General features: G+C 40.0%; 1 protein-coding gene across 1 annotated transcript in view; it reads right to left on the bottom strand.

Moving 5' to 3' along the window:
* Positions 1 to 935: 935 nt before the first annotated feature.
* Positions 936 to 24,121, bottom strand: part of PDXK (pyridoxal kinase) — a 51,571-nt gene continuing 28,385 nt past the window's right edge. The window contains exons 4-11 of the mRNA XM_079974675.1: positions 23,158 to 23,241; positions 22,266 to 22,312; positions 21,362 to 21,447; positions 20,253 to 20,298; positions 15,715 to 15,826; positions 15,007 to 15,143; positions 13,635 to 13,701; positions 936 to 9,457 (exon numbers count right to left, since the gene is read on the bottom strand). Of these exons, the coding sequence (XP_079830801.1) occupies positions 9,345 to 9,457; positions 13,635 to 13,701; positions 15,007 to 15,143; positions 15,715 to 15,826; positions 20,253 to 20,298; positions 21,362 to 21,447; positions 22,266 to 22,312; positions 23,158 to 23,241 (692 nt within the window). The 3' untranslated portion in view covers positions 936 to 9,344. The remainder of the gene's footprint in view (positions 9,458 to 13,634; positions 13,702 to 15,006; positions 15,144 to 15,714; positions 15,827 to 20,252; positions 20,299 to 21,361; positions 21,448 to 22,265; positions 22,313 to 23,157; positions 23,242 to 24,121) is intronic.

The raw sequence follows: 24,121 nt of genomic DNA, 5'->3' as shown, positions 1-24,121 counted from the left end.
AAGGGAAGTCTGGAAGAGTCACTCCTTTAATTCAGAAAGGCCTTTAGAATTATTAGCAACCAGTTTATTGACATACTGTTGATGTTTTTACAAATGTGATTGTAGAATTGTTTCTGTGTTGTATACCCCCTTGTTATATTTCTTATCAAAGTGTGATTTATAAACATTTAAATAAATAAAATATGCGCCGGAAGTTGGAACGCTGCTTTATTTTTTTTTAAAATGCAGAGCTGCTCCACAGTAATAACCTACGTATAGCTACCAAGAAACACAACAACAGTCACGCCTTTGTTTAATTATATGAAGTGGGCAACATAGCATGACTGAATACCAGTTGCTGAGAATCCCAAATGGAGACAGTGCAGTTGCAATCAGGTTTTGCAGGGATTTTTGCAATCAGGTTTTCCAGGTTTTGCAGGGATTTCACAGGCATCTGCTTGGCCATTGTGAGAACAGGATGCTGGGCTAGGGATGCCTTTGGTGTCCAGGGAAACCACTATGATTTTTATTTTATTTTATATTTTTTTTCCATGGCCATTTAGCCACACGCTCTTTTTCCCAACTACAAACTGAACACTTCCATCCAAGAAACGGTGGAGCAGTTCCCACCATCTTATTTAGTTCAAGTGCTGATTGGCTTGACTCCTTAGTTTACAAGGCTGGCAAACCTTTAAGTTTAGCATCAGTTGTGCCATTTCTCTATTATTCTTATCAAGTGTCTGAATTATTGCCAAGGGGTGATATCTAACGTTCCATGTCTCACCCTCCCAATCTTCATAAATCTGAACAAACTGACAGAGAACACTGCAGAGAATGCACCTCCCAATTCCTTACTTTAGAGTGATACACAGGCTCTGGGATGATATACTTTTTCTGAGTAATAAATCCATAAATCATAATTCTTAGCTCAACAGGAATTAATTCTTGGCCTTCACTTAGGTAGTTCATTGACTTTATTATCATCTTCCTACATATTTTAGCATGTAAACGTTACTACAAAATGGATAAAAGTCACATGTGGCAAACCAGAAAGTATACAAACAACATTTTCATTGGGATTGTGGCCACTGACATTAGACACAGTAACACATCACGTATTATTATTATTATTTTTCTGGCATATAAACAAGTTATCTACTCTTTGTCCCTACAACTCAAGAACAATTAATAAGAGGTATAAACATATAACAGATCAGTTTCTTCAATACAAAGCACTACACAAATGTCAAATACATATAAAGTTTGCTTGTAAATATTTATCCATTTAATATTTTAGAGCTAAAAATATATTTAAAAGGCATCTTTATATATTAATTAAATCCATCTTGGGCTGTTGGGATTGACTGAGCTACCTTTCTCGTTTCTACAGCCACCCTCTTCTAGCCAATCTTGCAGATTTACATTCCTGGAAGAGGCTGATGTGGCGCAGCTGAGACTTGAAATCATATTACAGTCTATAAAAATATATATATATATTATTTCCCTTTCTGAAGGCCTGCACTGCCAGCCCTCATATTCTACTTCTACCCCGCTGTAGCTAGAACTTCAATACATACAGATACAGAGTACACATGCCACATTCTCCTAGACACAATTATTATTCTAAGTAGCAATGCAATGAAAAGGCAGTATGTAAATAATGCATGTCATTTCCACTTATTATTATATGGCACAGTCTGTTTAAGGTTAGAAATGCTTTCAGTGTGCTTCCTTTATTATATTTTTCTGCAACCAAACTATTGTTTTTAACAGAAGTCTCCAGTTGAAGAATGCATCCTTGCTCAGAAACGACCAGCAAGCTTGGAATACTATATTTCAGTTGCATGGATAGCAGCTGTTTTGTATGGCTCTGGAAGTGGAATTTTGGAAAACTGTATGGAAGGAGTGGGATGACTAAAAAGCCAACATCTTCTACCCTTCTGGGCAGATTCTTTTTAATTCAAAGGAAACAAATGAACAATTTGTTTCTTCTGTTCTGCATTTTAACCAGTTCCTCAATAGGCATGATTTTTGAAGACCCTGTTCTTACGTTTTCACAAGATCACTTAATTTTGCCTCCTAAATGTCTGAGAAGTTACCAAGGCACAAATGCACTTGCATAAGTAGAATCCTTAAGAGAGGAACTTCATCAGCGCTCCAATTAGGCTGGAATTCTGCTGCTCATGCCATACAACTGCTCTATCAGCTGCACAATCTGTTTATTGGGGCAGTGCAGAACCTAGTTCAGCAATGTGCTTCTTAAACATTCAAAGTCAGGCTGCCTTATGGAGAACTGTATGGTTCAAAGAGAGACTGGGTCAGGGGATAAAGTATGTAAAGAGGGGGAAATATATCCATGTACACAGAAAGCAGAATATGCATGCCCTACCATATTTAAGGTCCAAGACCCAAAGGGCAGGGAGACTACTGAGAAAATGGGGCAGCTGTCAGGATTCTCTGAATTGGTGGTTGTTGCTGGCTCTAATACTCTCTATGCACTGGAGGGTCCTAGCTCTCCCAAGCAGAGATATTTCTACAAGCAGCCTGAAGATGGAATAAATAATCCATTTACACAACCCAATCCTTTAAGTCCAGCACCATCAATACACTTCCGCACCAACTATTCTGGCACAGAATACAAAACAAAGGCATTTGATGTAGTATCAAGCTCAGATTAGTCACCTATCCAGGCATGAAAAGCTATGAGTCTTGGACTCCTGTTGGGATGAAGGGACCTGACTCCTTTTTTTTAGTCAACAAATTAGTAATTCTAACTCTCACAAGCAGAGGAAGAGTCAAATCCTGTTACCTAAGGGGTATGGCAAACAATGAAGTCCCATCTTACATTTGACAGTAAGAGTTAACATCTAGTTTTTCAGTAAGACCTCTCAGCATTTCTTTCTGGCATGCATACAGGTGATCATTTCACTGCGTAGTCTACCAGACATTTTACCTGTAGATGTGCATTAAGATCCCCATCACTCGACTGCACGATACAGATGACCACACTGCATTGAAGCAAAAGTGCTCATTAAAGGGTAGTTTGGCCATCTGGATGGACCCTCTCATTCTGTGCTTCCAATGGCTTTACCTTGCTTCCCTCTTGGATATACTGTCTGTGGGCCCTGCCCCTGAACCAACAATGGTTCACATTTTAAAATATGGGATGGAAACTTAATAAAAGGCCACCTGATTCAGCAATACTATCAAACTATTCATGTTCTGATTAATTATGAAGTGGCTAAACATATCCAAAACAGAATCTAACAATAGTTATGCACAGTGTTATTAAACATATATAGCTTTATTACAATCTTTCTTGCCACATATTGTAAATTGAGACTAGTACAATCACTGCAACAGTACCAGACAGACAATGAATTAACACCATCCAATCAAGATACGTATAAGGTTACTCTTAACAAGGCAGTATCTTTAGCTAGAAATCTTGGTCCTCTTAATCCTTTTTTAAAATATTGCGCTGATCGCAGATCTCTTGCATATTGAATGCAATTTGGCAAATAAACATCTAAAACATAGCAAATTTTAATACATATGCTTCCTAAAAGCACATTTAAAAGTAAGATTTCACAAATGACAGTTTCTATTTACTTTTCTAAATGTCGTTAGGTGCAAGGAAGTCAAAGTATTATGGGTACATAAAAGCTAGATTTAAGCTTCATTTTACATGAGTTTTGGTCCTGCTGAGGGACTAATTAAAGGTAATGTGCAAATGCATGTAACAGATTCCTGATGCCGTACATTTTAAAGAACAGATTTGGAAGAGGGAGGCTTTAAGTGAAGTAGTGGAGGGAGTGCTTAACCCTTTCCCCTGCCCATCATTTTTATGCTCAAAACCATTGCCTCACAAAGCCATTTGTCTTTTTTGGAAAAAAAGAAAGCTTCAGAGCTCGATCACACGTACTTGCACATAAGATCTTGTTAGCCCCTATGCTTCACAAAGAACTGAAACCACAATAAAAAAAAATAGCTGCACGAGTACATTGAGAAATCTTTACAAAAAGTGGAATTAAACACAAATTAGCAACAGTAGATGATAACACCAGCTTTCCAGTTGAAGACAATCATAAAAACAGCTGCAGTATTTACTTAACTCGTGCCTCTGGGACTATTAGAGACACATGCTGATTTGCTTTAAGCACATCTTCTCTGGGCGAGCTAGTCCTGGTCTACCCTATATATGGGGGTTGGTGGAAGGAAGAATTCCAGATCCTTTCAAAAAAAGCTGCTTAAGCGGTTATGGCGGAGAGAATTAGCTTCATTCGAGTTTCACTAGGCAGGGGTGGTGAACTTGGAGCTCTCCAGATGTTTAGCACTTTTGCTCCCATACACTCCAGCCAGCATGGCCAATGATCAGGGTAATGGGAATTGCGGTTCAACATCTGAAGGGTACCATGTTGGCCACCTCTGACCTATGGCTATAGAAAGACTTCGCCTCTCTCCAGATCTATCTCATTGCTCTAGAGAAAGACAATGGCCAAAGGGATCTGATCTGACTTTATCAGCTTTTCCTCTTTCTCTCTCCATAACTTATCCGCTACAGAAGCTGATACACTGGTGCAGAGGACGGGGTCTCACATCTGCAGGGACTGTATTGGCTGGCACCCTATTGAGGGAAAGGCCCAGGTGGCATCAGTAAGGGCGCCAGCTGATAGGTTCATGCATTGCAGTTCTTTCTGGAGGGTAAGGCTCCCTATGGGCGGATCTGTAAATAGGACATGACCCTTACGAGATGCTCACTCCTTTAAATAAATGTTCCAAAGTATAAAAGGGTGAAGTAGAATATTTAATAGCTGTTCCATCTGCATCTAATTCCAAAAAAACCATTGGAAACCTTGGGTGTCTGTTACAGCTAAACGAAAAGAAAAATAAAAGAAAACTGATCTGACATGGTTTTTGCTAGGTTTATGCGGAGTATTGCTTACATTTTTTTCAAGGGCTGTGAAATGATGACATGGCAAGAAATAAATGCTGCCCAAACCATATTAAAGAGAAATGTCTCCAAAAACTGCAGCAATTAAAAATAGCCTGCAATAGCCTACTGGGATTTTTTTATATGCTTTTTTTTCAGTGATTCTCCTGATAAGCCTTAGAATACTGGAATCAGGTTCTAACATGCTAGCAGCATAAGACTTACTTAAAATAAGGGAGTGCTGTAAATTAATCTGGGTAGAATCAAGACCTAATATGAATAATATTTACTCTAAAAATCTCACTAAAAATTAGTAATTTTACTTGTGCTTTTTTGATGTGCAATTTGTCCTGCTTATGCTAGAAATTAAGTTGAAAACTGGGAGGGATAAAGAGTTTCCCTTTCTCTGGATTTCTGGCTAAAATCACTGTTCATATTGGCTTGTCCAGTGTTCTATGGGGAAAGTATTTGGGAAAGTTTCATATATGAAAATCCCACATTAAATCAAAATTCACCTCAACAATAGTAGTAGTATTTTTAAAAAGCATACCTAATGAAACTACTTATCCTCATTTATCTATGGAAATCAAGTGCTGCAATTTTAATGAATGTCTAATAGCCCCAATACATTGAAGAGGGACAAAGACAGTATTATGTGGATTTTGTAGGATCTTAATTAACTCACATACCAGGAAGGCTCAACTTACAGCAGATCTATATAGCAATGGGTAGTTTTCAAGATTCTTTATGTCTTGTATGAAAAAAGTGTATGAAAATTTTATTGCTATAAATTTATTGATGTTTTACCAGTAACAAACCCACCAAGCACAGAGAAGGCCAGGACTGATCATGACTGTTAATTTGCAAGCTTCCTTAAGCTGCTGGAGATGTTAACATGGAATGTTGTACTCAAAAAGAAACTTTAATCCTTTGAGTGTTCTATGATCAGATGGGGTTAATGGTTAAAATGCATTTGTGCTTTAGAAGTTGTCTCTCCACACAGCTATGTTTTGCTCAACAACTATATCCCTCCAACCTGAAAATTGTGTTGAATGTCGTTATCAATACAGGGCAGTGTATGTTGTTGTATGAGAATAGAAAAATGATTACTGGTTTGCAGCTGTTAACCTAAGAGCCTACTTTGGCTCTGTCAGCATGAGAAAGGGCAAGAATCTCATGCAATTAAAACTACCCTTTTTTAATTTATAAAAAGCAATTTCACAACAGTGGTGACTAAAAGGAGTAACAGTAAAATCCAGTAATTAGTTACATGGAATTTCCCTTCAGATTTGCTAAAAGTAAGGGAAAGTGTTGGGGACTGAGCCCTGAAACTAACTGTAAACACTGTGGAAAAAGCAAAACCTTAGCTTGATGTAAGGCTTAGACATACATAAGCCACATTGCCATTGTTGGTTCTGCTAAAGAAACCCAGGTATTATTTCCCATGGCAGCCAGTCCATTCAGGGCATATTTGGATGTTGCGCAGAAGTAATGGGAAGACAGTATAGGAAACTCTTTGTTTTGCCTTTTCATGCTTTCTGAAATGGGTACTCTTCGAAGGTGAGACGAGCTGCCACTCATGCTCTTTCTCATCTCACTTCTGTATAATATATGAAGCACCCTCAGTTATTGGAGGAATGAGTGAGTGAGTGAGTGAGTGAATGGTGCCATTCCAAAGCTTCCTATGTAACCGTTTTGTGGTAAGAGAAGCAAACACAGCTTCAAAAACTAGTAGAGACCAGGAAAAAATATATTAGGAAAGCACTCCAAGGATGCGATGCAGTAGTTCCAAAAGATCTCTTAGGGATACTTAAGGTGCTATGAATCTATGATGGAAGGCTGTGGCTAGAATTTGTAGGGAATGCTGGGTCAATATATGTTCTGAAAAATAGCAATTCCTAATTTAATTCATACTTTGAAGTCTGCAGGCAATGTGTATACAATGTAAAGCTTTTGTAAACTTCAGCTCATGTGTGCGTAAGGTTTGGTCTCTGAGATGTTGCTGAACTGCAACTCCCATTATTCCTGACCTTTGGTCATGCCTGCTAGGGTTGATGGGAGATGCAGTTCAGTAACGTCTGGAGAGCCAAAGGTTCCCCACTCATACTTTAGCTGGTCTGATGAGCTTCACCACCTTCCTGTGACTATGCCCCCATGTTGCTGTCGTGCTCATCTGAGACTGGCGAGAAAAGCTTTCATTGAGAAAAACTTGGGCAGGCCATACATTGTCCTATCCCTGATACCGGGAAGGGTGGGGAACTTGTGTGACACTGGGGACCACAGTGGAAATAAGTTATCAACAAGCTTACATCTACAACCACAATGATTAGACAAATGGGTATTTTAAATGAATGAAAAAGCTGAAATGTTTCAACTACAGCCCCTCATTTTTAGAATGTTGTCCCCATCAAGGCCTACCTTGAACCAACATAAACACTGTTTTGGCACCAGGCATATGACTGTTAATGTAACATTCTTATGTATAGCTAGACGTTTAAATTGGTTTGCTTAGTGACAATTATGAACATGTTTCTTTGGGGGCGCTATGGTAGTGGGGGCAAGGCTGGTGTTGCTTTTTGAATTGTATTGAATAATTTGTTGGTTGCTGTTACCCCTGTTTTTAGTTCTTGTATATTTCTATATTGTTTGTATGTTATATTGTAGATCACCTCAATACCATTTTTAGTAGAAGGCATCTAAGAAATTTAAAACAATGCAATAAAGTAATTAAAAGCTGATTTTTAACAACAGCAAACAACAGTTTGCACAATGGAGCTTTAAGACTCAAGCAGCACTCCTGTTAATGGCAGCACTTTTGCAGAAATCCTGTTTTCCAGAGAGATCCAGAGAAAAGGATGTTCTAATAAAAATTAGGAGAAAAGTACCCTGGTCATTTGCAAGGAAAGAGGAAGTAACACTGCAACAAGTGTTTTACAAAGTGCCATGGATTGCTTCAATACCCTGTTTTATCTCAAGAAAATAACAAGAAATAAAACAAAGAGTACAAATGTCAATTTATCCATAATTCTTCTGGGGGTGGGGAACAGAGAGACAGAGAGAAGAGAAACAGGAAAACAGGTTTAAAATTCTAAGTTGAATTAATATGCTTAGTCCTGGCACTATTAAATTATCAACAACTAAGAGGAACTGAAATTGTTTTAATAACTTTAAGAGATTATTGCATGTAACAGAATCTAGCACTCTGTGTTGATTCCCAAGGTATTCAGACATGCTCACTGGAGCATCCAGACCGTCATTTATTTTTTCAAGTTAAAATTTAACAATAACTCCTGTAAAATTCCTGAAGGTTTGGGCGTTGCATTGATAAATAATATGGGTAAAATGCCTCCCAAACGTCTACGGTGCAACCTATATTCATTTCTATCAGGCTTGCATGAGATTCCTGCCTAAGTGTCATTGAAAGGCATGGAGGTTGTACAACAGCAGTGGTTGGTGTGTAGTGCCTTTGGTGGACGTGTATGTCTGGAGAAACCTATTGATTATACAGTCTTTTTTTTAATCATCCATCCCAGAAGCAGGAGCATGCTAACCAGTGGTCAAAAACAGTGAATTGGTCTCAACAAACAACAAAGACTTTCACTCCCCTCCTAGCCATTACAAGATGAAATGGGATATTCAGGTTTCATAAGAAGTGCTTATTAAGGAAACTTGCATCTTGTGAGTCTTTTGATAAAACTGTGTCAAGTGTATTCTATCAGAGGTAGAACCACCATTGTCTTTTACTCATCTGTATTTTTTTGTGGAGAGAAAGAAGGGGGAAAGAAAACAAAACAAAACAAAAAAACCTGACGACTTTTGGTTGCTTAATATTAAAGGGTTAGCACCTCTGGATAGTGGAGTCTTGCAATTTTTCACAGACCAGACATGGGAGCTGTTCTCAACAACACATTCATATACTTCCAAGGGCTGTACAGACAGAGAACCTAAAAGCTAACCATCTGCAGACTCCTCTCCACACTTGGCCTGAATCTCTCTCTACTTTTTGAGGTACTGAACATTGAAGCAGGCTGCCAAACCACTGCATTTAAGGGGAGAGGTAACCTGCTCAATTGGCACAAGATGCTTTCCCGCAGTTTATACACTCCAGACAATCATTCCACTAACAAATGCATTCTGAGTCTTTGGCAAGGCAAGAAACCTTGTGCTCCCAAACCCAGGGTTCCCAACAAGACTGAATTGATCTGACAGCCATCTTCATACCTGGGAAGGAGTTGCAATATACAGCTAGCTTTTTTCATTCTTCTTAATTCGAGCAAGGCCAGCACATGTGCTTGGTAGTGGATCTCATCTATGCTGGGCACTATTTCATGGAAGTCAGGTTTCTGTCACAGATCTAAGGCAAACATTACAATTTACAGGAAAGAAAATGAGGACATCAATACATTGTGCGTTGTTAGGAGATATACAACCTTTATAACACAGTAGCTTTTATTATTATCTCTGGGTTTTCTATGTCCTTTTTGCTTTGGACCATCCGCAGTTCCAGCTGGGCTGAATTGGGTTTGTTTCCTTCTCCAGCTTGGGCTTAAAAACAAAAGCAACAAAGAGACTGAAATGCTACAGGTGTTTAATTTTAACAAAAGCAGCCCAGAAGAAAAACTTGTCCCTCCCAGCCCTTCACTCCTTCCCGCCCACCCACAAATCAATATGCTTGAATCTCAGCTCTACTGCAATTCAGGATGCAACAAGAGCTCTGCAAGAGCAGACCAAAGGTCCATCTCATGCAGCCCTTTGTTCTCCTCATTGACCAGCCAGATGCCTTTGGGAAGCCCACAAGCAATAAAACAACATCCCCTCACTCTTTCTTTCCCAGCAGCATACGGCCTCTGAACACAGAAGTACAATTTAGCTGGTATTAAAAGCCGTCCAAGCCATCTTGGGCAGCACACTCCTTAATTTTTTGTTATCTTGAGGATGGAGAACCTGTGGCCCTTCAGATGCTGTTGGCCTCAATTCCCAACAGCCCCAGTCACAATGGGTAAGGGTCAAGGATTCTAGGAATCGTCGTCGACCAGGAGCACCAGGAGAGCTGCTGGATCAGGCCACTGGCTCCCCAGAAGCTCACAAGCAGGACCTGACAAACAGCACGCTCTGCTGGGCTTTCCAGCAACTGGCATTTAGACGCATGCTGCCTTCAACAATGGAGGCAGAACACAACCATAATGGGTAGTAGCCACTGATAGCTTTATCCTCCATGAATTTGTCTAACCCTCTTTTGAAGTCATCAGAGTTGGTGGCCATCACTATTTCATTGGTTGACTCCCTGAGGGAAAAATACAGGGTTTCTATTTGCCGTCTCTAAGCCATGTGGCATCATCATGTGGGTTTCTATTTGCCGTCTCTAAGCCTTTTAACATCACAGTAATCCAAGTTTATGCACCAACTACTGGTGCTGAAGAAACTGAAATTAACAAATTCTATGAAGACTTACAAGACCTTATAGAAGTGACACCAAAGAAGGATGTTCTTCTCATTATAGGGGATTGGAATGCTAAAGTAGGGAATCAAGAGATAAAAGGAACAACTGGCAAGTTTGGCCTTGGAGATCAAAACGAAGCAGGGCAAAGGCTAATAGAGTTCTGTCAAGAGAACAAGCTCGTCATCACAAACACGCTTTTCCAACAACACAAGACACGACTCTACACGTGGACATCACCAGATGGGCAGCATCGTAATCAGATTGATTATATTCTCTGCAGCCAAAGATGGAGAAGCTCTATACAGTCAGCAAAAACAAGACCTGGAGCTGACTGTGGCTCAGATCATCAGCTTCTTATAGCAAAATTCCAGCTTAAACTGAAGAAAGTAGGAAAAACCACTGGGCCGGTAAGATACAATCTGAATCAAATCCCTTATGAATACACAGTGGAAGTGAGGAACAGGTTTAAGGATTTAGATTTGCTGGACAGAGTGCCTGAAGAACTATGGGTGGAGGCTCGCAACATTATACAGGAGGCAGCAACGAAAACCATCCCAATGAAAAGGAAATGCAAGAAAGCAAAGTGGCTGTCCAACGAGGCCTTACAAATAGCAGGGGAGAGAAGGCAAGCAAAATGTGAGGGAGATAGTGAAAGATACAGGAAATTGAATGCAGATTTCCAAAAAATAGCAAGGAGAGACAAGAAGGCCTTCTTAAACGAGCAATGCAAAGAAATAGAGGAAAACAACAGAATGGGAAGAACTAGAGATCTGTTCAAGAAAATTGGAGATATGAAAGGAACATTTTGTACAAAGATTACCATAATAAAGGACAAAAGTGGTAAGGACCTAACAGAAGCAGAAGACATCAAGAAGAGGTGGCAAGAATACACAGAGGAATTATACCAGAAAGATATGGATGGCTCGTACACCCCAGGTAGTGTGGTTGCTGACCTTGAGCCAGACATCCTGGAGAGTGAAGTCAAATGGGCCTTAGAAAGCACTGCAAATAACAAGGCCAGTGGAAGCGATGATATTCCAGCTGAACTATTTAAAATTTTAAAAGATGATGCTGTTAAGGTGCTACACTCAATATGCCAGCAAATTTGGAAAACTCAGCAGTGGCCAGAGGATTGGAGAAGATCAGTCTACATCCCAATCCCAAAGAAGGGCAGTGCCAAAGAATGCTCCAACTACCGCACAATTGCACTCATTTCACACGCTAGCAAGGTTATGCTTAAAATTCTACAAGGCAGGCTTAAGCAGTATGTGGACCAAGAACTCCCAGAAGTGCAAGCTGGATTTCGAAGGGGCAGAGGAACCAGAGACCAAATTGCAAACATGCGCTGGATTATGGAGAAAGCTAGAGAGTTCCAGAAAGACATCTACTTCTGCTTCATTGACTATGCAAAAGCCTTTGACTGTGTCGACCACAGCAAACTATGGCAAGTTCTTAAAGAAATGGGAGTGCCTGATCACCTCATCTGTCTCCTGAGAAATCTCTATGTGGGACAAGAAGCTACATTTAGAACTGGATATGGAACAACTGATTGGTTCAAAATTGGGAAAGGAGTACAGCAAGGCTGCATATTGTCTCCCTGCTTATTTAACTTATATGCAGAGTTCATCATGCGAAAGGCTGGGCTGGATGAATCCCAAGACGGAATTAAGATTGCCGGAAGAAATATCAACAACCTCAGCTATGTAGATGACTTGATGGCAGAAACTGAGGAGGAATTAAAGAACCTTTTAATGAGGGTGAAAGAGGAGAGCGCAAAATATGGTCTGAAGCTCAACATCAAAAAAACGAAGATCATGGCCACTGGGCTCATCACCTCCTGGCAAATAGAAGGGGAAGAAATGGAGGCAGTGAGAGATTTTACTTCCTTGGGCTCCATGATCACTGCAGATGGTGACAGCAGTCACGAAATTAAAAGACGCCTGCTCCTTGGGAGAAAGGCGATGGCAAACCTAGACAGCGTCTTAAAAAGCAGAGACATCACCTTGCCAACAAAGGTCCGTATAGTTAAAGCCATGGTTTTCCCAGTAGTGATGTATGGAAGTGAGAGCTGGACCATCAAGAAGGCTGATTGCTGAAGAATTGATGCTTTTGAATTATGATGCTGGAGGAGACTCTTGAGAGTCCCATGGACTGCAAGAAGATCAAACGTATCCATTCTTAAGGAAATCAGCCCTGAGTGCTCACTGGAAGGACAGATCGTGAAGCTGAGGCTCCAATACTTTGGCCACCTCATGAGAAGAGAAGACTCCCTGGAAAAGACCCTGATGTTGGGAAAGATGGAGGGCACAAGGAGAAGGGGACGACAGAGGACGAGATGGTTGGACAGTGTTCTCAAAGCTACAAACATGAGTCTGACCAAACTGCGGGAGGCAGTGGAAGACAGGAGTGCCTGGCGTGCTCTGGTCCATGGGGTCACGAAGAGTTGGACACGACTAAACGACTAAACAACAACAAGCCATGTGGTGCCTTCCAGACATACAACCCCCCATGATCCTTGACTCTTGGTGATGCTGGCTTGGGGTGATTGGAGTTGTAGTCAAAACTATCTAGATGGTATTATGTTGGCCACAGCTGCTCTAAACCACGCATAATTTTATTAGCATCTTTCATGCCCGCCTGCCCTCAGAATAGTTTTCCCAACCCCGAAGGGTAAATAAGGCCCTTCCTCTTGGTCATACACAATTACATCCAACACAAATTGCCACTTCTTTGACTGCATTAAAGCTGATTATAATAGAGCACAATTCAAAATATTAATTGATGTGCATGATCTATGTAGCATTGTTTTACAGAGTGGAATTTGTTTTTATATATATTATTGAAACTTTGCAACGTACAATGCAATAAACACCACCAAACTAATCTAAATAAAAATAAAGAAAGGGAAAAGGAAAAAGAAAGAAAAAGAGAAACAAAAACAAAATAGAAGGGAAAAGAGAGAAAATAAAATACAGAGCTCTCTGTCATGGGTAGATCTTAACCCTTATCTCACAGAAAAGGGGGTGGACCCTCCCAGCTCTCACCTGGGAGATTTACAGAGTGGAATTTGTAAGTATTGCTCCTTATCTGCCCCTTAATTTGTAAGCATAGAGCCACTGCATGAAATTAAAGGAGTAATAGATGGTCAATTTAAAATCATGTTCATACCAAACTCAACTGAATTGTATACGGGCTGTACTACTTCGCTATGCCCCTTCCCTAATATGTATTTTCCAGTAATGGTAAATGAATGAATTCGGAAGCATGGTGTAAATAGGTTACCTTTTGCACACGTTATGGTTCTCTGCAAAACATGCTGCATGGCTGACACTGTCTTTTCACATGCCACCTGCAATTGGAAGGAAAATATTTCAGTTTCATTGGCACTTTATTGACTCAGGCCAGTAGCACTACTGCTTTACTGACACTGAAGACAATTTGTTGGAGCTGTTCTCTTCGAAACATGTGCCCATGGGGAGAAACATTAAATTTAAATGCAATTTCACTAGGAATACGCAGGAGAAACCGAGTTGTAGGTAAGTAAAGGTAAAGGGACCCCTGACCATTAGGTCCAGTCGTGACCGACTCCGGGGTTGCGGCGCTCATCTCTCTTTATTGGCCGAGGGAACAGCTTCCAGGTTATGTGGCCAGCATGACTAAGCCGCTTCTGGCGAACCAGAGCAGCACATGGAAACGCCGTTTACCTTCCCGCTGGAGCGGTACCTATTTATCTACTTGCATTTTAACGTGCTTTTGAACTGCTAGGTTGGCAGGAGCAGGGACCGAGCAACGGGAGCTTACCCCATCGCGGGGATTTGAACCACCGACCTTCTGATCAGCAAGTCCTAGGCTCTGTGGTTTAACCCACAGTGCCACCCGCGTCCCAAGTTGTAGGTAGCAGGCTTTATTGCCAAACAAAGCCTTTGGCATGTTATATTCTATTATTCCCCAAAATGAAAGCTTGAAGACAGAGTGGTATATAACACAATACAGATATTCTGGGCGTCAGCATTTAATACATAAAATATTTTAACATGGTATTCTCTTACTTTTTCAGAAATTTTGATACAATACATCAGAAAGCTATAGTTGCTCATGGTATGTGCAAACATATGATTCTGTTGCCTTATACCAGATCAACCTATCAGTTCATCTACAACCACTCCCACCTCAGTATTGTCTATTCTGACTTGTAGCAAACTTCCAATGTGTCAAGCACCAGTATTTTCCAACCCTACTGCCCAAAAACCTTCTATGTGGAGAGTATTTTAACTTGTATTCACCTTTTTGTTTTATTTTGACACTTCATTGCCTCTGTTCAAGCTGATCTTGCAGGTTTCCATAGCTCTTACTCCACCCAGGAACTAGCACCCAGCAGCATAACCAGCACTGATGCAGTAGATAGGTGTATAATTTGACACTGGAAGTGCATGAACCCAACACTATCACATGCTCATTCTCATACCACTAACCTATGGTTTGCCGTTACATCTGAACAAGGGCATTCATCCTCTATTGCTTTATATGGCCTCGTTTCCTTATCCTGTCATCTTCATTTACAAATTTACATACTAAGAATTTAAAGTAAAGAAATGAGAATATTTATTCTGTCATTGAGGCAGGAAGGAAAACTGGGGAAAGTGTCTGTCCATACTTTTAGATTGTCCGGATGCTTGTGGGTCCAGGCCAAGAGCATGGCAGCAAACAGGTCTCCCGTACCAACGAAGACAGCATCTACTTTAGGAGACTCCATTCGGATCCTCTGTGTCACTGTGGTCCCATCTTGTGAAGCTGTTAAGGAAGACTCATATTTATATTCTTCCCAGTTTAATGTAATCAAAGAGGAATCTGAGGTTAACTCATAGGTGGGCAACATAGCAACCATGCGCCAAATACAAGTGTCTACAAGTGACTTCCCCTACATGTGAAGGCAGGCTCTGGCAAATTGAGCAGACAAGGCCAATTGTGGTCCTTTCCTTTGGACCACACCAGCTAGGCAAGAGCGGGGTCTTGTCATCCGAGCAGCCCATGTACTCCTTACACACTGCCAAGGCTTGCACCCCGGGGAGCTCACTTCAGTGCTGTTAATGCAGTGAGCTGACTTCACCCCCGGAGGCACACCCCATTGTCTCTCGAGATGGATGGATGCTGATGCCAACAACAACAGCAATAACAAGTGCCTGCAAAATGTATTAGTAATATCTCGAAAGAAAGGTAACTTTGATTTATTTTTACATGTATCTGCATTTATATATGAAACTTAATTTTCAATAAATGTTCTCCTTTATTGTGGTGTGTATTTTTAATGTGTATGCATATGACAAAGCAGGGCTTTCTCACTTAAACAAATAAATCAACTTACTTTTCCTGTGGCTTCCTAATGCTATCAGGTAATCATCTCCTGAAGGTGCCTGGAGGTCTGAGCTGGTGATTACAACAGTCTCGGGTCCCATATTGTGGAGCATATCCATTACCTTTCCATGGACCAAAATATTAAACAGTTAATTCTCATTGAAGAATAATGACAAATAGTTAAAAGTCCCAGCATTTCTCTAAAAGGCAGGCACTAATGTAAAATACAAACTTACAAGTATGTTATATTTAACATTTAAAAAGTTTGTATTAGTGAGAGCCACTATTTTTAATACCCTCCACCTCACGAAAAGCCAAGCTGCTCCAGTAATGCTGCTTTTGACAATTTGGGCTCTTACAGTGCAATTCTATACATGTCTGCTTAGAACAGGGGCTGTCAACCTGGTCCCTAATGCCCACTAGTGGGCATTTCAGGATTCTAGGTGGGTGGTAGGGGGTTCTACAGCACAAGCTGAATCCTCCTTCCATCGAGCACTGGAGAGCAGTAAAGAAATTTTACCATCAAGAAAGATGCATTAGTGGGCAGTAAGTATAAAAAGGTTGACTACCCCTGGCTTAGAAGCAAGTCCCCTTGCTTTCAACAAGTCTTATTCCCAATTAAGTTGGTATAAGATTGCTGCCTTGGAAATAACTCTTCTTCACACAGTCCATTTTTGTTTCTAACAAAAAGAAAAGGAAAGCAGTTTTCTTTCTCTAGGATAACAAAGTAGGATATCTGCATGGAAAACAAGAAGGCCTGGGCTTAGTATCCTGTTTATGCCAAGAGACACGGGGCTGTTGCACAGTGACTACATGTGGGTATACTGCATGTATCAGGTGTGCTCTCCTGCCTCCCAGAGCCATATTTACTGTGCTAAGATGGGACTAAACAAAATATTTATCAGAACCTTCACAAAACTAGAATTCCCAGGGTTATTGTGGGGAAGCCACTGTAATTAAACTAGTCTAAACTTGGCTTTGATTTACTGCATAGGTGGTTCTCAGCTCATAACTTTGAGGTCATGGAAACAAAGGCCAATGTTGTACATGATGTACTGCATGCCAATGTGCCCCCGAGGGTAGCTGGGGCTCACTTTATGAGAATATTTTTAATGCCTGATTCAGCCAGCTCTTCATTCCAAAACAAGTGTTCAGATAATTTAAAAAAAACCTGTGTTAACTTGAGTGTTGCAGTATAATTGAGATGGGATTGTGTTTTAATGGGATGGCATTGTAACCACATTGTTTTATGCCTGGCTGAAACTTTATTATGTTTAAAGAGATATTTTTTCCCTTTCAGAATGGGATTGAGCAAGCAGACAGACTGATAGAAAATTCTTCTGTAAAGATTTTGGAATGTGACTAGAAAATCTATAGACCTAAAGTTAGCATCTTATTAACTTGTCAGGCAGTCCAGAGACTACTTAACTTGGGCTTGCTTCCATTAATGAGACTGAAAATGGCAAACAAAGCATTATAATTAGCAATGAAAGACAGGAGGGGTATTCCCTGGTGACTCCAGAAGCATAAAAAAAAGGAGAATAAGGATAAAAATAGCCGTAATAGTCGAGAGATGCTTTCTGAAGCAGGGAAAAGTGTAATCTGTGGGCTGACATTCAATTGGCTTTGCTGGGAGAAAAACTGCAAAGATCAGGGGCCTGTTTATTCTTGGCATCAGGATATTTGTCTAGACAGAACCTAATTAGCGAAACTTAACATCAGAGGACTTTACTTACAGGAATCAATAGCATTCAGTAGATTGCTGGAATATCTACGCTTCAGTACCCAATTATCCCATTTAAAGACAGGGTGTGTTTACCAAAAATTTAAGACTACAATCCAGTGGTAAATTATATCTATAGGACTTCCATAGCTATATTGGTACAGAACTGTGTCATGAAAACACATTCATGACCATAACTATTAGCACAGTTGTTCCCAAACATTTCCCCCCTCCACAGACCACTGGAAAATTGCCAAGGGTTTTGGAGGATCACTTATGGGTTGTTGTTTTTTCTGCTTCTTGTAGCAGTTGCAATGTGCTGTGCTACAGATGCTGTATGATTTTTGATTACATCTCTATTGCTTTTTTTATTTCTTATATACTGCATGTTATGTGAATTCCATAGACTTCAAATTGCAATACAATACAAGAAATAAAAGCATCAATAAAAATACAATTAAAAATCAATATGAATATTTACTGTGTGGGATGTACCACCTGCCTTCTTCAACCACAAATCCACACATATGCTGCAGACTAAACACTGTGGCTTTAAGTATGGTTGAGTCCCAGTTTGCAAAACAACAACAAACCTATGGTTATGTGAAACATAGTCAATAAACACACAAGACGTAACTGGCTGTACATTTGAATAAATGAGGTATACTATTCATTGTATCAAATGTAGATTTCAACAGAAGTAGCTCATAAAGTTCAACGGAAAAAGCAGAAGACCCAGTGGATCAGTTCATTCTGTAATCAGTTCATGCATAAGGTTCATATGTGTATACTGTAAGTGTCTATTCCACCTGTCTGTTCTTGAAGTTCAACAACCCACATGAAAGGTTGTTACAGTTACACAGAATCCTTTCACAGAGTCTAAGACAAGGATTTCTGGAATATTTGCCTTGTTTCACAGTCCTGAGGCCCAGGATGGCGAAACAAGGCTAATATTCTGCTTTTTCCGTTGAACTTTATGAGCTACTTCTGTTGAAATCTACATTTGATACAATGAATAGTATACCTTATTTATTCAAAAGTACAGTTACGTCTTGTGTGTTTATTGCAGACCACTGTTTAGAAACCCTTGATCTAACACATAATTATCACAGCAGTAACAGTTACTACACTCTAACAATAGCTCTATCTCAAAACACAATTATTCCAATTTATCTTTTTATACGGCACACTTTTTAAATGTGCAGAGATACTCCACAATTGCCACTTTAGTTTAGCATCACAGTTTTCTGTGCCGCTTAACTGAATCTGCCCGGCCTGGATGCCAGCCTGGCTCTTTCTTCTGTCATCATGAATCAAAGCCTAAAGGAACAGCTCACCATGCATCCCACTGACAAAACTATCTTCTCTTCTCTTATTAACAATAGGGGGGGAAATACCAAGAGCAGGAACTCAGAGCTACTTCCATACCACTTATTGAATGCCGAATGAGACACTGGTTTGCAGGCAATAGAAGCTGTTCAGCTTATTATTTTTCTTGTGGCTGATGGTTAAATTAAAGGGGGCTTCTTTGTGGGTTGCCATGAATTTGTTTTGGAAATAATGTAGTGCCAGGAGCTAAGATGTGGAATCAGGAGACTTGAACAAAGGCATAATTGCACTAAAAGATCTTCTTAGGGAAGTGTCTTAATCAACCTTATGGTAAAGTCAGGATTGCCATATTTCAAAAAGTGGAAACCCAGACAATTTAGGAATTCAGTCTGAACGCCATTTTCAACGGGCAAATCCCAGATATGCCCAGGAAATTATGGACGTATGGCAGCCCTAGGTAAAGTGGAATATGCTTATTCTCATTTCCTACTATTGTTTTCACAGCACCAACATATAAGCACCAGGGGGCAGTACTGCAAAGTAAAGCAATGCTGAAAGTCAATTTTGAATTGCAAGTGTTGTTTTCTCCAGTGTTGAGTTCATTTCTCTGTGATTTTTTCAAAACCAAAAAAAAGTTGCTCTATGTGCAGAATAAAGCACTGAATCATTAACATTTTTACAACGATATAGTTAATCCTAAATACTTTAATTATGGTTGAGTCCTAGTTGATGTGTGCCATAGTTTGCTTCTTTCTCGGTCATTTTGCAACTGCCTTTTGCTGAGCTAAACCATAGTCTGGCTTAATGTGTCATCTGAACTTGGACTTGTGACTTATTTCTCCTGGACAAACCACAAGTTGCAAGCCATAGGCCAAAATTTGGTTACCCACTTGTGGTTTGTTTGGAGAGAGCTAAACTACAAGCCTGGATTCAGGCAACATGCTAAGCCAAACCACAGCTTAGCTCAGCAAAGTGCATCATCATCATGACCAGGAAGGAGCAAAGCAGCTCCAATCTGCTCTCCAGGAGTACACAAATTTGCTTTCTTGCACTAAGTCATGGCTTTGCTTAACATGGTTTGTGAATGGGGGCAGAGAAAAGAGGTGGTCTTGCCCACTTTTGGCTCCGGTCCCACCTACACTTGTCATGCAGCCACCCCACTAATTACCCCTGAATACAAAAAAGTTGCCCACTTTTGTTTTTAAAGTTCTTACGTGCTACTAACCTGTGGTAAATGCATGGAAGCAGACCAACTGCACTAAGTGTACAAATGTCTACAAGCAGTCACAACAACCCTTTCTCTAGCAGTCACAATCACACAACAATGGTAAGGGCTGCAACAACTGCCACATAGAGGCACTCCATACACTTGACATCTCTTTGTGATTTGTACAAGTCTACCAACAGCACCATATTCGACCCACAAGCGATTACATGGAGGCATTAAAATGTTTTCACTGGGGCACTTAGATATCTAAGAGTTCAAGAACACCTACCTCTATAGCCTCTTTTTCGGTGTGTATCTTCCTCCCGGTAAGTAACCTACAAAGCAGGAAATAACAGTCCAGTGTCCTTTTAAAATAAACATCTTTTGCTAATTAAGATTTTAGCAATAAAATCTATAGTGCACTTTACTGGGGAATATCATCCTCCAACTTTAAATGAGATAAAACTAATAAACGCCACATTGCACAAAGATTCAAACAGCTTCCCATCAAACTGGTCCTCAAAAACAAGAGACATGGCATAACAAGCCCCTATGTTGTATCCTTTGTCTCTGACATAGTATTACGGAAGCTCAAGAGTCTAGCAAGTAGGGAACTTTTAAGGAAGGTTCTAACAACCTTCTGAGCTACTATAAAACCCTAGGTATAATTCTGGCCTCTTTCTTCACAGCTGGTGTTTGAGGCACATTCTTTAACCTATTTCTCATTCTTTAATCTATTTCTGTGTCATGTTTTATACAGTTCTGTGAATTTATGGGCTGCCTTGGTTCAACAGATAGAGAAAAGTTGTTTGCATAGAGTTCCCTTTTGCACTGCTATCATATTTCATTTAATTTATTTCAGGTATTTTAGCTGCTTTTTCTGACACAGTGGTACTTGAAGGAGAGTTCAAGACAAGAAGGTATCATAAATTAATAATTCAAATTTATAACACATTTCTAAAAGTCTTCTTACTATCTTTGGCCAAGGCCTTCTAATCAAAAGGCTCTGAATGTTGTCTTACTAAGGTGTTATTCAGTGTGATAAATGTATAAGTTTGCCTTCACACTAGCAAATACAAGAAGTTAATCTATGTTGCTCATCAACCCTTGGCATCTTCTAATCCTCTCAGCTAACAGACCCTGTAAAATGATAGACTCAAACAGCATATGTACCCCATGTTGTTTAAACAATCCCAGCCAAACTAATTTAGCAAACTTACCAAAATTTAGATTTGTAAGCACGTGATTTTATATATGGCAAGAAATGTCAAGAATGCATTTAATATTCATTTTAATTAATTACAAAATGTAACTTATCATTTTAATCAGGATAATAATAATAATGAAAACTATTTATCTCTACTTCTTAAAAAATATATGAGGAAAAACAATACTTACTCAGCCTCAAACTGATTAGGTGTTATTATATCTGCTACAGGCACAACCTTCTCCTTATAAACTGGAAGAAGATCTTTTGGAACATACTGTAAAGAATAAGAAAAATGATATTTGCTTTGGAAAGCTTAAGCAGATTCTTCATTATTCACAGTTTATTCTAACAAAGTTCAAATCCTCCAAAAACAAATCCATGAATGAGCAGCTCTTCTTCTCAGCTCAATCCAGAAATTGATAAGCACACTGGCAGGAAGAGATTCACAACTATTACTGCACTTGGAAATTTCATATGAGGGACTGCTCAAAATTTGCTACATGCTGGCATCTACATATAAATATCGACAATCCCTAGAGGAATACTGTGAATGCCCCAATGTGTGTGTATATATATGTGTGTGTGTGTGTGTGTGTGATTGTCAACATTTGCACGAGTGTCAATACCAGGCACAGGCAAACTCAGCCCTCCAGATGTTTTGGAACTACAGCTCCCATCATCCCTAGCTAACAGGACCAGTGGTCAGGGATGATGGGAGTTGTAGTCCCAAAACACATGGAGGGCTGAGTTTGCCTATGCCTGGTCAATAGTAACAAAATTCTACACACAGTTCCAGCAAATTCTGCTATTCTGCTGCAGCAGAAAGAAAGGCTGCTGTGGCGTAGGGGGAGGGGGAAATCACCTATTTTTTTAAGACAAGCTACCGTACTTTCCGTAAATGGCTTTCCATACAGAGTAGCCACCATGCAGTTGCACTTCAAGCAGCCAGCACACCACACATTCCACACATGCAGACAGAGTTTTCGTTCCCTGATATATTGGTCTAGTCTGTATCTATGTCCTGAAGAAATAGGGTTTGTTTTGGTATAACGTTATTCATTAAGATGGGCCAAGAGTGAGATGATTACCAACCATATAGCCTTCCCCACTCCACTTGTCACCCATCACAGGATCGCATACTGAAAGAGAAAATTAAAATTGTTAATGCAGATGCAATAATGCCACCGTATAAGAACACTTTTAAGTATGAAGAGCCAAGAGATCATAACCATGCCAGGCTCATTGAAAACCTCTATGGTAGTTACAATATATTGTTATTATCCTATGCTAGGAAATTGATCTTTGCTAAAAAAAAAATACACACACAAACAAAACTTTGTTTGTACAGGATCCATAAAAGGATAGAAGGATTATAGGCTGTGAATCTGTCCAGTAATTTGAAGGGAACACTTCTCATACCTAGAGTGACCAAATGGTCAGACAGCAGCAACTTGAACAGGCCCTCTTAGAACTGTTTGAAAGCGATTTTAACCTATATTGATTCCAGCAAGCAAGGTCTTGTCTCATAGCTCCAGGATATCAGGCAAGACTTAAACAGCTAATGTAACGAAAGTTATTCAGTGACCTTTGAATCTGAATTCTCTCTAGCGAATGCTCCAGCACTCAGTTGCCTCTTTGAAATCAGAGCAGCTAAGTCAAGGCAGCAAGTTCCACTGCAACATCAGAGGAGATCAGTCTCTTCTTGCCAGACAAAACACCCATGAGCTGTGAACTTGCTAATGCCCTTTTATTGTCACTACAGCACTTCTAAGAGATTTCTCTGGTGTCCCAGCTGGTGACATCGAAACTACTTTACTCACAATAAATATCATGACTTATTTTTTATATACTATCAATGCCATAACCACTTTTGCCTTCCCTGAGCCTTTAGAGTTATGTTCAGGAGGGCCACCAATATCTTATGTCTGTGAGATCTCCCTAACTACATAATGTAAAGTGAAGAATTTGTATATTAGAAACTTACCATATACCAAATTGGAGTTTTGTTGTTTTAGCTCTTGAACAATATCAACCACCATTGCAAGGAATGATTTGTCTCTTGTGTAGCCTTTGAAAGGATAAGAGGGGAAATTAAGATTATGTTGGGAAAGTATTTTCCACACTCAATTTCTGTTCAGTGGCAGCAGCTCTATGAACTGGCCTGTAGTTGTCACTTCTATAAATTGGGGTGAGTTTGCTATATTAGAGTTTATCTGCCTGGACATGTGGAAGGACTCTTAAGCCAATCTTTTTTCATAGGTCTAAGAGATCAAAGCAAACACAAACACAGAAACCACTATAAGCTTCCAAGCAGTTTTTCTGCTAACAAAATCATTCTCTTCCCTTGAGGAAAGACAACCAAATTTTCTGTCCAGGATGCAGATTGGCTGTAGTGGTTTTTACTTTCCTCCATGTATGACTCAATCACCACAAATTGAAGTGCCACAGGTCACGTTTTGATCTTCATTTAGTTTTTCAGCTTTGCCAGTTCAAACGCAGAGGACTGAGGATGGTAAATGTTATAAATGTATTCTTTATCAAGGGTAGAGCCCCTACTTTTGCAAACACACGTCAAATGGAACCCTCCCAACTTCTCCCCCCACAACCCCTCCATAAACCAGCGTGACCTGGAGTAAGTAATCACATAATATAGAATTGGAATGGACCCCAAGGATCATCTAGTCCAGCCCCCTGCAATGCAGGAATCACAGCTAAAATAATCCCTGACAGATGACTGTTCAAGCTCTGCTCAAAACCTCCAAGGAAAGAGAGTGCACCACCTTTCACAATAGTCTGTTCCACAGTGGAACAGCTTTTACTGCCAGAAAGTTCCTCCTAATGCTTAGTTGGAATCTCCTTTCTTGTAATATGAATCCATTGGTTTGAGTTCTACCCTCTGGGGCAGCAGAAAACAAGCTTCCTCCATCTTCCATGTGACAGCTCTTCAG

Source organism: Podarcis cretensis (genome assembly GCF_951804945.1).
Source record: "Podarcis cretensis genome assembly, chromosome: 4".
In the NCBI taxonomy this organism is placed as follows: Eukaryota; Metazoa; Chordata; class Lepidosauria; order Squamata; family Lacertidae; genus Podarcis; species Podarcis cretensis.
This window is presented reverse-complemented; position numbering and strand designations above follow the sequence as displayed.